The sequence below is a fragment of the Aptenodytes patagonicus genome, chromosome 2 (genome assembly GCF_965638725.1).
Source record: "Aptenodytes patagonicus chromosome 2, bAptPat1.pri.cur, whole genome shotgun sequence".
In the NCBI taxonomy this organism is placed as follows: Eukaryota; Metazoa; Chordata; class Aves; order Sphenisciformes; family Spheniscidae; genus Aptenodytes; species Aptenodytes patagonicus.
Genome location: NC_134950.1, coordinates 110,668,519 through 110,682,035, shown reverse-complemented (window position 1 = coordinate 110,682,035; position 13,517 = coordinate 110,668,519). Strand labels below are relative to the sequence as shown.

Sequence of the window (13,517 nt, the reverse complement as noted above, 5' to 3'; positions counted from 1 at the left end):
CCTTCTTTACCAATAAACTGTTGTTAGCCCCTCTCTCTCCCTTCCTGCTCTCATCTTAAACAGGTTCTGTTTAATTTATTTTCTTGAAGCTTTTTCAGGGAGTTCATTGTTAAAGATTTGTAAGTAGTGAATGAGGCTCTCCGCTGTCTTATCGAGGACATTTTTCTCAAGTAAATTGACATATTCACTTCCGAAGGGCATTCAGTTAAACAATCACATACAAACATTCTCTGTCTCCCTGCCTTTTAGCCTGAGTCAAGACACTAATTCATTCTCATCTCTTATAAACCACTTTCAGAAAGACAGGCAAATGAACATATTCAGATCAAAAATGAAAATACTACAGAATGTCCTCAGATTCCTCAGAAGTGGGCCAGGACATTAGATTTTAGGGCTAGTTTTAAGTTTGCAGAAAGTTTCCAGCAGAAATATTCATTGCCCAGGAATCCTAGTTCTAGAGAAAGCTGAACTGGAAATTCACTTCATGGAATACATGGAATACATTTTTCTCAGAAAAAACTGAGAAATGGGAATGTGATTCCTAAAATACAGCAAGGAGATGAATGCTTTTCCTATTTCCTTAATCTTTGTATGAAGAGAGAAGTAATGAGAAACAGCAATGGAGGGCTGGGGGAAGAGAAGGGTAGCAGAAGACTTCCATCCTGTAGACAAAAATTACTGAAAGAATCATCAGCTGTACTGTATAAATTCTTGCAGGTAGTTGCCAATGACTTAAAAATATTGCAATGTAATTTAATAACTGTATAATATTTCCTTCCCACCTTGCCTTTTTCTTCCCCCATCTAGAAAACATGTATTTTCCTGTGAAAAAATACTGGCTTGAGTATATGAAGCTAATAATGCTCTTTATTCTGCTGCTCTACAGGTTTTCCTATACAGATGAATGACTCAGATCACTCGCTATTTCAGCATTCATTTCAAGGATGCATGCAGTTTATTCATGTGGATGATCAGCTGGTGGATTTGCACGCAGTGGAGCAAGGTCAGCTGGGAAGCTTTGCCAATGTCACCATTGACATGTGTGCCATTATTGACAGGTAAGTTGCGGACACATCACTGATACTCTGATACACTGATACATGTCCTGCATATTCTGAAAATATAGAGTGATACAGAAAAGGTGGTTCTGACTGCCAGTGATCGCGTCAAGGCAGTCCTACCTTTTTAGCAGTGGGAACCATGCTTAGATCATGGAGATGATGGCTTTAAATTGTTGATTGTGTAGGTGGCAGTGGAAAGCATATCTCCACTCTCCCTACTCTCAGGCAGAGGAGGAGGTGAAAAGCTCTTGTAAGTCAAATTCAACCCACGGGTCAATAATATGGCTGCCTTGAATAGAGGGAACTCTCCCGAGAAGTCACACATTTTCTCTGTTTCTTAGATGACTGTTATGGAGATCTTTTTGCAAGAAGAAGTTGTGCTTCCTGGCTTCAGTGCTTCTGGCTTCACTGAATTCCTCAGAGAACTAAAATAGGTCCACATGCTTGCATGTCTGTGCATGTAATAAATGCTCAAACTTTATTAAAATAATGCTCAGTGGTTTGGTTTTTTTCCAAACTGAGAAGAGTAATTCTGAATTATGGCAGGCTTTTGCTTTGAGCCCTACTTTTCCAACCACTTACCTGTGTTAATTTCTGTTGCTCCTGATTAATAGTTTCTTTGTTGGCAAAAAAGAAAATACTAGGAAAGTCAGGGAAAGAGCAATTAGCCTAACTCCTGAATGCAGGCAGCTTGGCTTATCATGAAAATTACCTACATATTAAACCTATTGCAAGTCTTCTGGAAAGCTGGAAATGGCTTTTTAGAATGCTGCTTTGAAAGAAGCAAAGATTACGAGATCATAGAGCCCTAGAATAATTCAGGTAACAAGCAACCACTGGAGTTCATGTGGTCCAAGCCCCGCTCAATGCAGGGCCAGCTTCAAAGCTATGTCAGGTTGCTCAGGGCCACGTCCAGTTGTTTTGAGCATCTCCAGGGGTGGAGATTCTACAGGTTGAGTGACTCTGGATATCATCAGCAAAGATATGCATAGTTATGGTAAAGAAATGCATGTGCTTTTAATTTCCTACTGTAAGTTAAGAGAATCTCAAAGAGAGAAATGATACTGTGAAAAAACGAAATATGGCATACTGCTTTGGTCTCACAAAATGCCTTCTCTTCCTGAAATTTAGACATCAGTTTGCACTAAACAAGTTGTGGTGGGTTGACCATGGCCAGCAGCCAAACACCTGGCCTACCTTTTGTTCACTCCCTTCTCCCAGGAGATGGGGAGAAAAATAGAAGGAGGGCGAAAAGACGCGTGGATTAAGATGGCAGTTTAATAAGAATGGCAGTTTAATAAGAAAGGCAAAAGCTGCACATGCAAGCAAAGGAAAAAGAGGAATTCATTCACTACTTTGCATCAGCAGGCAGATGTCCAGACACTTCCTGGGAAGCAGGGCCTCAGCACGTGTAACGGCTGTTTGGGAAGAGAAACTCCATAACCCTAAACATCCCCCTTTCCTCCTCCATTTCCTGAGTTTTTATTGCTGAGCATGACGTTGTATAGTATGGGATATTCCTACGGTCGGTTTGGGTCAGCTGCCCCAGCTGTGTCCCCTCCTAACCTCTTGCCCACCCCCATCCTCCTGGTCTTTATGGGGGAGGGTGTGGAGAGAAAGCCTTGATGCTCTGCAAGCCCTGTTCAGCAGCAGCCAAAACAGTGGTGTCTTACCAACACTGTTTTAGCCACAACTGGGAAGCACTGCACCATATGGGCTGCTATGAAGAAGGTTAACTTAGAAACTTCATCCCAGGCAGACCCAGTATACCATTTTAGTAATGTTAGCGTTGAGGATCATGCTTTGTGGTGTACCAGTGAGTTGTTCTGGCATGTCAGGCCACTTTAAATTGCTGCTTCTCATGGACATGTTGAGGGTTGAAGTCATAGTGAAAAGAGGAAGTGAAGAGCTGCTGTCATAGGGAAGAAGTTTGTTCTATCTCCTCACATACAACTGAAATTAGAAAGGCCTCCTGTGGTTAGTATTTGGTAGCTTGAATTGCTTAGTTTTCTTTTGAATATTTGTTTTTGGACATGTAAATTGGCTTGGAAGAAAGGATGTGAAGATACATCTAATTAAGTCTCTGATTTTTCCCCAGTGGGTAAATCTAAGATTATGAGACAGTTTGTGTTGATCCCACTTATGCCAGTGTCAATTAGAAATAATTCCATCATCATAGTGAAGTTAATCAGAATTAGGCTTTTGCAATGTATTACAGTGTAATTACAATTCACTTACAATGTAAGTTAATTAGCATCGGAGCTTTACAATGCATTTTTGAAAAATAAGACTTAAAGCTTCCTGTATGTCAAGCAGCTTACTTCTGAAGTGAACTTCATACAGAAGTTACTATTTATAAGGTATTTCTTTTTATAACCTATAATAACATATATTCAAATATTTCATATATTAGAATATAATGCCATATGCCATACATATTATATGAAATACCTTTTACTATATTAAAACATTATTATTCTTTATATAAACATGTATTATAGATTAGATTTATTTTATATAGTTTATATATATAACGTTTGTATTTATAATATATTTTAATATAAATAACAGTGTTTATATATGTTTATGTATATATGTTTTCTTTATATAAGAAAATGTATTCTCACTCTGTTTCTCTCTTCTGCCACCTTGGACCCTGATATCATCCTCATTACATAAATTAAAACTGTGTGTCTTATATTTATGCTTCCTAAGCACTGGAAGATTGTTTTGCAAGCAGAGTAAGAATTGTGTAATCATAGGAAATTAGAAAAGTATCCAAAGAATTTTCTTAGGGTTGGTTTTGTTTTTTTTAAGGAATGAGATGTAATCTAGCTTCTTGTTTTCCCATGATCAAGTTTATTTCTTTGTAGTTTGCACTTTAAAACAAACTCTTTGACTAAGAAGTAATAATGCCAAGCTTTAGATCTGACTGGATTTTCATGGCTGTCTTATTAACATCTGCAAGTAAGAGTTTACAAGCACTGCTGTTACAACATGCCACTATATATAACATTTTTTTATGTGGCTTTCTTTTAAAGGATCCAAGTACCATGTGTGCTATATATTAGCTTAATTTCATTTCCTTTGAAATGGGAAGATACCCTTGGCTGTGATACTGGGATCCTCCTGCTTTTTTTAACTTGTTGTGTTCTAAATCATAAAGACTTTGGTCATCATCAACATGGAAATTGTTTTCATAGCCACACTTCAGTGAAGACCCCCGCTGGGCAAAAAGATAAGCTGTCACATTGAATTATTCTTACTGCAGACTTCAGCCATTTGGTTGGGGGAAAAAAAAAATAAGTTGTAAACAGTGGCATTTTTCATCGTTAGCCAGAGCAGATAGTAAGGAGGGGACAGTTTTCTCTATAAGGACATGATAAAAGGTAGTGAGGGTGGTGAGTTCTCATGTTGCACCCGCCTGGAGGTAACTGCTTCCAAAGTCCCAGGTTCTGCCAAGCTAAACACCTGCCCCGTATGGAAAAGGTTTCTGCATTTTAGCTCCAGTATTTTTTAAGATGTTAGAAGGATAGTCATGTTAGAGTATTACACTTGTACTTGGGAGATACAAGTGTTGAACCAGGGTCTTTTTATTTTTAGTCTTCCCCTCCTCACATGAGCATTTTGCTATTGCAAAGACTACAAGCTGAGATCTTATTAAAAGGGAACACCAAAGCTAAGGAATATTGTCTTTTTACCAGTGGCCTAATAGTATAAATGCATATAATTTCATGCAGGTATATATATAGTAATTACAGGCAGTTAAAATGCTACTGAAAAAAAATAATCATCCCTGTTTCTGTATCTTAATTAACTTTAATTGTATTAGCAATGGAAGTTGCATTGTTGTCACAGTGATCAACATGCTGTACTGCTTGTGACAGCACAGGTCTCTATATACCTCCTTTACTTATCATTAACAAAGTAACGTATTGTTAGAGTCCAGATGGTACAGTTGCACTTTAGGATTTTAGCACAGGACATTGAACAGGAATTATTACTCACAACTAATTTATCCCAGCAGTCTCAGAGAATTCTAAAGCTTGCCTGACTTTGTTGTGGCTAGAATTATGGGTTTTAATCACGAAATCACAATGAGGAGATTCTAAAATGATTGCAAAATATAGTGTCCAATCTGTCGTTGTAGATTATGCAGAACATATGCCAATTTTAATGAAAATCTCTGTGTACCATAAGAGGTGAAATGACAGAAATGGGGAAAAAAAATGCAGTACCAAGAATTTTCATGTAGCTGCTTCTAGTGTCTTATGAATGTGTGAACTGTGTGATTCCCTCTGTAACACAGTGAGATGAATTAGATGCCAATTTTCAATAATAATTTCATGTTAAAGAATTAATGGAAGTAATCGGATACGTGCGGCAGAACATTTCTGGGTGATTATTGCTCACCTGCTGTGGTGATACACTGTATGACAGAGTGCCAGCATTCAGCTTTAATCCCATGCAGCTACATTCTCTAGACTATGTGATTGCCAATCAAAATTTGAAATAATTCATTTAACTAACAAAAAACAGCAAGCATATTGGTGCATGAAAATGTCCGCAATGTAACTGGCAAAAAGACAGAATTTCTTTGGAATTAAAAATCATCATTACAAATAGTCTTAGAATTCTTCACTTCTGGCTCTTTACATGGACTTTAGGCTTCTGGCCTTCCTCTCTGTTCTCCCCCTCCCTCTGCCAGTCCAGTGGTGAGGCAGACAGCGAGGAATAAGGCAGACGTCATCCTGTAGTATTCTGCATAAGAAGCAGATGATATGCCAATGTCCAGACTGGAAGCAAAACCTGCTTTACAGTTGTGCTGTTCCCAAGACAAATTCACAAAAAGGAAGTAAAATGTCCAAGTACGACTTGGGAAGAACTGAAACCATACCATGACTTCAGCCTGCAGATGTTCCTGGCCATATGGCTGGAAGCCACTTCCTACATGTACCTTCTCCCTCTTCTCTCCCTCTCCCCATTTCTCTTTGGAACCCTGCAAACTTTTGATGTGGAAATGGAGATGAAAGCTGCCTTTCAACAAGAGAGATTCAAGTGTGTTTACTTCATAACCCATCTCAGTCCAGAAAAGTGACTTTGTAGGCACAGGTTATAGCTCAGATGACAGTGACAGTGCTTTTAATACTGTGGCACTTGTCCCCTATGTACCAGCGTGTGACAACTGCCATATTCCTTAACACAGATCAATAGACAGCTGGAAGGTTACAAACTACAGAGCTGGACACAAAATAGGAATGGTTTACTTACCTTTCTCTTCATAGTATACCTTAGTTTTCTGTAATAATTTTTTTTAACTATGAAAAAATCTCCATTCTCTCACATTAAAAAAAAGGGGGAAAACACTGTAAAAATAGTGAAAAAGGAGGCATGAGAAGCACCAATAAATTGAACAAATTGGGTTTTCCTATGTGTTTACAAATTTACTCCCTTGCATGCAGCTGGAAAAATTTGGATAACTGCAAAACTTAACAAAGAGTGAGTCCAATAAGAATTAAAATATATGTTCTTTTAGAGATAAGATACTGATATAATAATAGTTGCTTGACTGAAGATTTCTATGCAGCACTTTGGTACCCTCAAGAAATTGGCTGGACCTTCCAGCTCTCATTAGTTAGAAGGGAGCTCCCCAAGACAGCAACACAAGTGCAGTTTTTTTAAATAACCATTTAGGCCCGCAGGCTGGTCAAGTGAATTGTAATGAGCTGGTTTTATCACTTCAAATTAACCTTACTTAGGGATTTCATGTGTTTTGGTGATGATAATAGCATGGACATTATAATAAACTTTCCTCAAAAAAGTATTTTTCACGTGACTTCTTTATCTAAGATCACCCTATTCCTTTCTGACCTTGCAAAGGGGACAATCTTATGTCAGTTGGAGCTGTGCGATGTCCTTGAGTTCTACCGTAAAGGAAAATCAAGTTCTTTACAATGTAACAGTAGTTTTTAAAATACAAAAATGCCCATTCTAGGTCATTCTAAAACAATTTAATGTAAGCTGCACATGGAAATAATATCTGACATTCATTATGATTCAAATAGTCATAATTCTTTGCAAATGACTAATTAATCAAGTAAAGTCTGAAATGGACAAAGAGGAAGGGCACAGTTTCTGTTGTAAGTAAGGGGGTCATTTTATGGAATGCTTATTGCATTAATTGTGTTAGTAAAGCTAGGAAATACCTTGAGGAGGAAAAAAACAATAATTTTTTCAGAGTTTTAGGATTCACCACCATTGCACTGCGTCTGAAGCTAAGTGAGTGGAATACATTAAAGTATTACTTGCTTAAATACTAAAAAGCATTAATTTACAGTACTTGAAACAGAAGTATGTGCAGGGAACCAACATGTGAAGTGTTATTCCACAGAAGGGGTGAGAGGAAGAAGATATTTACTTTCTTTTCTGTAGTTTTAAGCAAGGACTATAATCACCTTAGAGTCTGGATGATGGAGCTGAAAGACTCCAAAAAGAGAAAATGATGCTGATTATATCATGGAAGCTTCCACAAAAAAAAAGCAGCACCAAGGGATGGAGTAGGACTGCATGGACAGAAGATGGAAAATGTGTGAGGTTCCCTGTGTGGAACGGTATGACTAATGACCCAGACTGTTAAATAACTTTATAGTGTAATCAGTAGCTGTTTAAGCAAGTTAGAATAGTTTGAAATGCAGATGGTTTGAACCCTATTTTATGCTTATGCCTTTGCCATGGTTTTTTTTTTTTTCCCCCTTGTTCACTTTAACCTATATTACACAGGTTACAATACTCAACAGCATTCTTATGAGACTCTTTCAAGTAACTGTGGGGGTTATATATCATCTTGTAGCTGGATGCCTAAACACTTTGAAATCTCCAAAATCCTCAGTTGTTCTTTGTCTTGTATTTAATCCTAGATAAACTCTGCAGAGAGAGGAAAGAAAAAATCATCTTTCATTTAACTTTAATGAATATTAATCCATCTTTCTGTTATGAAAAATGTATGCTCCTAAAATAATTTTCTAGAGCAAGTGGATTATTCATGATAAATAGTTGTTCGTGCTAAAACAAAAGCTAAGACAGTAAACATTTAGGTATATTTCTGAGGAGGAGGAGTATGTAAAGCAACCTGACAGCTATTAGGGGTGGTCTCTGGGCTGCAGGGTTGGTTTCTGCCATGGTCTGAGAGAAGAGTAACAGCACTGGGTTTGTCCTTGGGAGCCGAGTGGCAGAGGACACGTCAGGGACACCCAGCAGCTGTGCCCAGTGCATGGCCACCAAGGGCAGGGAGAGTCCCCTGGGCCTCTGGGGCACAGGGACTGCCTCGGGGCCAGCACCCCAAAGGCCTTCCTCCAAAGGATGCTGGGTGGAGGGGCAGCGGGCAGGGCTGCGCATGGGGGGCCCCATCACCCCCATGTCACAGTGCCACCACATGGAATGCAGCAGTCACAATGCACCAGGGCAGGATAAAAGGGGGCATCCTCCCGTGTCCCGCTGCCAGAGCTGGCCCGGGGGCAGCCCAAAAACATCCGAGAGGAAGTCCTTGAGGAGGCAGTGGAATTACTTGGAGGGTGCTGAGGGAGGAAGACCGGAGGAGGCTGGACGAGGCTGCTGGAGGTTCTCTGCTGCAAGGCCAGCTCCCAGCAGGGCCACCTTCAAAGCTCATCTGAGGGACAGAAATCTTTTTCAGCTGGATATCTGTGGCCAGACCAAGGGAATGGCTTCTTGAGGAACACTGCAGAGCTCACTGCCATCATCCCCTGTGGAGGCAATGGCAGCAGCTGTAAGAAATGGGATGCAGAGATGTTGCCAGGGGTCCCAGTGCTTTGGAGCACCCACTGGTGCCCTGCCAGGTGTGGGAAGGATTCTTGCCCCCAAGGGCCATCAGACCAGGGGCATTTGGCCACTCTCGGAAGCCCCTGAGATGGTGCCAGGTTGAGGGAGAACAGGGCTTGGGCATCTCCTGGGAGGCATGACCAGCCTGTGGGACGAGGAGGCAGGTCTTGCTCACATGCTCAGGGAACAGCCGATCGCCAGCGCTGGGGTCAGGAAGGAATTTTCCCCCGGGGCAGATTGGCACTGGTCCCCGGGGGTTTTTTGCCTTCCTCTGCAGCATTGAGCATGACCACTTGTCAGGGCAGGGCTCCTCCGGTCCATTTTGGCGAGGTTCCTGCCTGCTGCTCATGCACCAGGAAGATGGCCTCTTGTGCCCTACAGCTGGGGGGAGGAAGGCTTTTTTTCCCCCACGGTGGGCTAGCAAGTGTCCCCGGGGGTTTTTTGCCTTCCTCTGCATCACTGAGCTCGGTCCCTTGCCAGGGCTCCTTTGGGCCATTTTGGCTAGGTGCCTGCTGCTCATGCTCCACAAAGGTGGCCCTTGTGCCCCGCGTCCGGGGGGAGGAAGCTTTCTAGACTCCCAGGGCGGGCCCCCAGGGTGGCCCCCGGGGTTTGCTGCTTTTCCTCTGTAGCACTGAGCACAGCCCCTTGTCAGGGCTCCTCTGGACCCTTTTGGCTCAGTCCTTGCCTGCTGCTCTTGCACCTCCAAGGCGCCACTCGTGCCCTGGCTCTCTCTGGCTCTCTTGCCCATTGCAAGTTTGGAGCGGGAGCGAGCTCTGCTCTCCCCTTGGCTCCATTTCCCCAGGGGTTCTTGCTTGTGCAAAACAGCCTGTGCTTGGAAGGGCTCCAGGCTTGCTGCCCCATCCGGAGCTGCCACTTTCCAGCTCTCCCTGCATGCATTGCAAGCGCAGGGCAGGCACGAGAGCGCTTTTCGTGCACCACTGGCCAAGAAGCAGAGCAGAGCAAGTTTTGGAAGGCAAAAACTATACTTGTCATCAATATGTGTCATACTTTGGAAAATACCCCGCGGTACCACACACCTCTTCTCCTTCTCCTCCTCCTTCTCTTCCTCCTCCTCCTCCTCCTCTTCCTCCTCCTCCTCCTCCTCCTCCTTCTTCTTCTTCTTCTTCTTCTTCTTCTTCTTCTGTGTGTGGTCGGTACCGATGCTCATTCTTCAAGTTCTCGTTCTTCAGGAAACAGGGACTGCTTGGCCTGTGTTCCTGCTGCTGCTTTCTGTGTCTCTGTGGCTTTCCTTTGCCAGACTGCAAGGCATGTTTTTTCAAACTGAACTGAGGAATGCATCAGCCTGCTCCTGGCTACACATGGGCATCGTGTTAATGCTTGTGAGCATCGGTTCTGAAACAGACTCAGAAAAATGAAATAAAATCCTGTTTCCACTTCAATCTTTGTGATCTGTGTCCTTGAACGTGTTTTTGGAGCTGAAAAACCCCTGGCATTTCAGGCAAATAAGAGTCTCATCGTTATTCAACAAATGGTGAGCACAGGGAATAGAATTGAATGGAATGGAATGGAATGGGAGTAGAATTAGTTGAGTTGGAAGGGACCTACAATGACCATCTAGTCTAACTACCTGACCACTTTAGGGCTGACCAAAGTTAAAGCATGGCATTAAGGGCGTTGTCCAAATGCCTCTTAAACACTGACAGGCATGGGGCATCGACAACCTCTCCAGGAAACTTGTTCCAGGGTTTGAGCACCCTCGGTAAAAAAATGTTTCCTCATGTCAAGTCCAAACCTCCCCTGATGGTCGCAGCTTTGAGCCATTCCCACGTGTCCTGGCACTGGGTGCCAGGGAGAAGAGATCAGCACCTCCCTCTCCACTTCCCCTCCTCAGGAAGCTGTAGAGAGCAGTGAGGTCGCCCCTCAGTCGCCTTCTCTCCACACTGAACAAACCCAGAGTCCTCAGCCGCTCCTCAGAGGACACGCCTTCCAGTCCCTTCCCCACCTTTGTTGCCCCACTCTGGACGCATTCAAGCACCTTCATATCCTTTTTAAATTGTGGGGTCCAATTTACAGGGTTGCATTCCTGTACTGTGATCCCCCACAGTACGGGAATGCAATTAGTACAGCTATAGTGAATTATTTCAGGATGTGCTATTTCCGCATGCATTTGCCTTGTGGGGTCCTTTACAAAGAGGAAAGCATGGTCTTAAAATGCACTGGCTACCAGTTTGTTTTCAAGTGTAACTCAAAACATCGGTTTTAGCTTCTAAATGCCATGTCATTTGAAATCCTTGCTCCTTAAAGACTTTTTCCTCAAAGCCCTCTAGACAGGGAGCCTTCCTGGCAAGGGAATCTGTTTGTAGCCTCCCTCTGCCTGCTGATCCATTAGATCCACCTTTGGACCCTGTCTTGTCACACTGAGCTTGCATCAAGATGTTGAGATTCTTTAACTGAACAGACATAGTGTGGCAGCTTTCTGCACTTGTTGCACCAGTTTTGCAAACTAATTACCAAATATGCACTAGAAGATTGTTTTTCATAGTTTCTTTTATTAATTTTAAAAAACAATGTAGTTCCTTTGTGTCTGGATAACATCATCATTAATTTCAGCAGTATCATCAAGAGCTAACAGTTCTTCCTAGCTGCGTCTAGGTAGTTATCCACAGAAGGAGACTGAATTATTATGCCTGGAAGGAGAAGTACATGATCGTACATTCCCATTCCATGCTCATCATAGGTAATTGTAATCTCGGAGCTGACATGGGAGAGTGTCCAGTTGATTCAGAGGTGTTTGAGATTGACTGCCGATCAAACCCGCTTACTCTTCTGTATTCCTAACAACTCCTGCCTGAGTCACCCTTAGGTATGGCTGGGCAAACTTTACTTTTTAACCCTTGCAGATCCAAATCTGACGACCTGCTTCAGCCAGCATGGCTGTGAGTCGGTGGATTACCCAGGCACATGCTGGGAGCTCCATATATAGATTTTTATGTTCAGTACATCAGAGAGGAGAGGTTACTGTCACAGAGGCACACACCTAGCTACATTTACTAATCTGGTAAGATTAGTAGGGCAAGGATTTGAAGAAAAGTTGATCAACAGTGGCAAGTTTTTAAAATCTTATTTAAATAACGTTACAAGCTGTTTTGGCAGAACCTCTGCTCTTTTGCTGTCTACTACCACATCACTGATATAGGAACAGCTTAATCAAATGGAGTAATCTATAATTTATGAAAGTCATGACCAAAAGTTTTGTGTGGAAATTCATTTCTTGTTTTCTTTTGAATGCATTAGTTTACTCAGGGGACTTGCTTGAATGTGCAGCTTGTTTGACATTCGTGCTTAATTATTATTTTATTTTTATCCTCCTGTGGGGAAGATGTGAGTGCTGAGCAAACATCCACAAAGCTCTCTCTTGGACATGAAATTTATACTCTCACAAGACTAGATGCTAAATATTGACCTGATCCCATAATAACACTGTTGAAACAGTAACTCCCTGGTTACTCAGCTGAGTTTTGAAGCCAAACTGCTTTGATGACTCTCTCAAGTTGTTCATCACTTAGTGCTTCTTATCAGTTCATAACTGAAAAAGATAATATGTTATGTAGATTGCTTAGTTTTATCTGATTAAGATATCCTTCTCCTGAATGAACAGTGCTGCTATTCTTAATGAAGCTATCACTATATGAACATTCTCAAAAATAAACAAAAATGGATTGTCATCTCAAATTTAAAGTTTACTAAAATTTTAACCAATGCAAAAAATCATGATGTTGTTTCAAGAACTGTTCATGTTACTACTATTGCTTTTAGCCTTCATATAAAACTAAAATTGCATCATCCTCTCACTTGCATTTATGTTTATTAAATATGGAACTCTCAGATATGAATATTATTCCTTCTACTCTTTTTTTTCCTGTTAAAAGAAAATGGATAATCACAATCCAAACAAGTAGACTGTCTCTGTATCTATTTTTATTTGATTATATGCTATAATTAATCGGCATGCTAATACTTGATAGATATGACATAATGCTATAACAAGTAGCTATGACATATGCTTTAAATATTTTTCAGAGACTAGAAGCAAAACAGTTGTAGACATTTCTTTGTGTGCAGTACAACTATGATTATGACCAGTTTTAAGACTGCAGCTCTGAATTTGTAATCAGGTATCAAGCTGTGAGTAAATTCAACCAGTTCATTAGAAGTATATGCATCTAAAACTGGAGGACAACCAATCCCGTTGGATTACTAGAATTTCCAATGGATCTGTTACAAATAGGTGGTGTTAAAACCATAGAATAACCATTTCATAATCTGGCAATAGCTTTCTGTAGTAATAATTTTGACCAAATACCTGTCTTAGTCAAATGTTGGGTCCATCTCTTGTTCATGTAGGCAAGCAATAAAATCTCCAGAATAAGTAGTTTTTGCATAAAAATGTTATTGCATAAAACACTGCTACAAATAAGGATTGTTAGCTATTTGTGGATGGGGTTTGACTTTTAGCAGAAATTGATTTGCTGTAGAGTCCCTGCTGGATTTACATTCTTTCTTTTTTTCAGGAATCATTATAATTTTAAAACTAGCGTATTGAACTCTCTCATGCAGAATATTCATGCTGGTGAGTGTCTAAAGAAATTGAGTTATCAG

The 13,517-nt window shown here is 41.1% G+C and overlaps 1 protein-coding gene across 1 annotated transcript in view; it reads left to right on the top strand.

Annotated features, from left to right (window-relative positions):
• Positions 1-13,517, top strand: part of CNTNAP2 (contactin associated protein 2) — a 1,225,394-nt gene that overhangs the window by 749,511 nt on the left and 462,366 nt on the right. Inside the window, exon 10 of the mRNA XM_076330744.1 lies at positions 887-1,058. Within this exon, the coding sequence (XP_076186859.1) occupies positions 887-1,058 (172 nt within the window). The remainder of the gene's footprint in view (positions 1-886; positions 1,059-13,517) is intronic.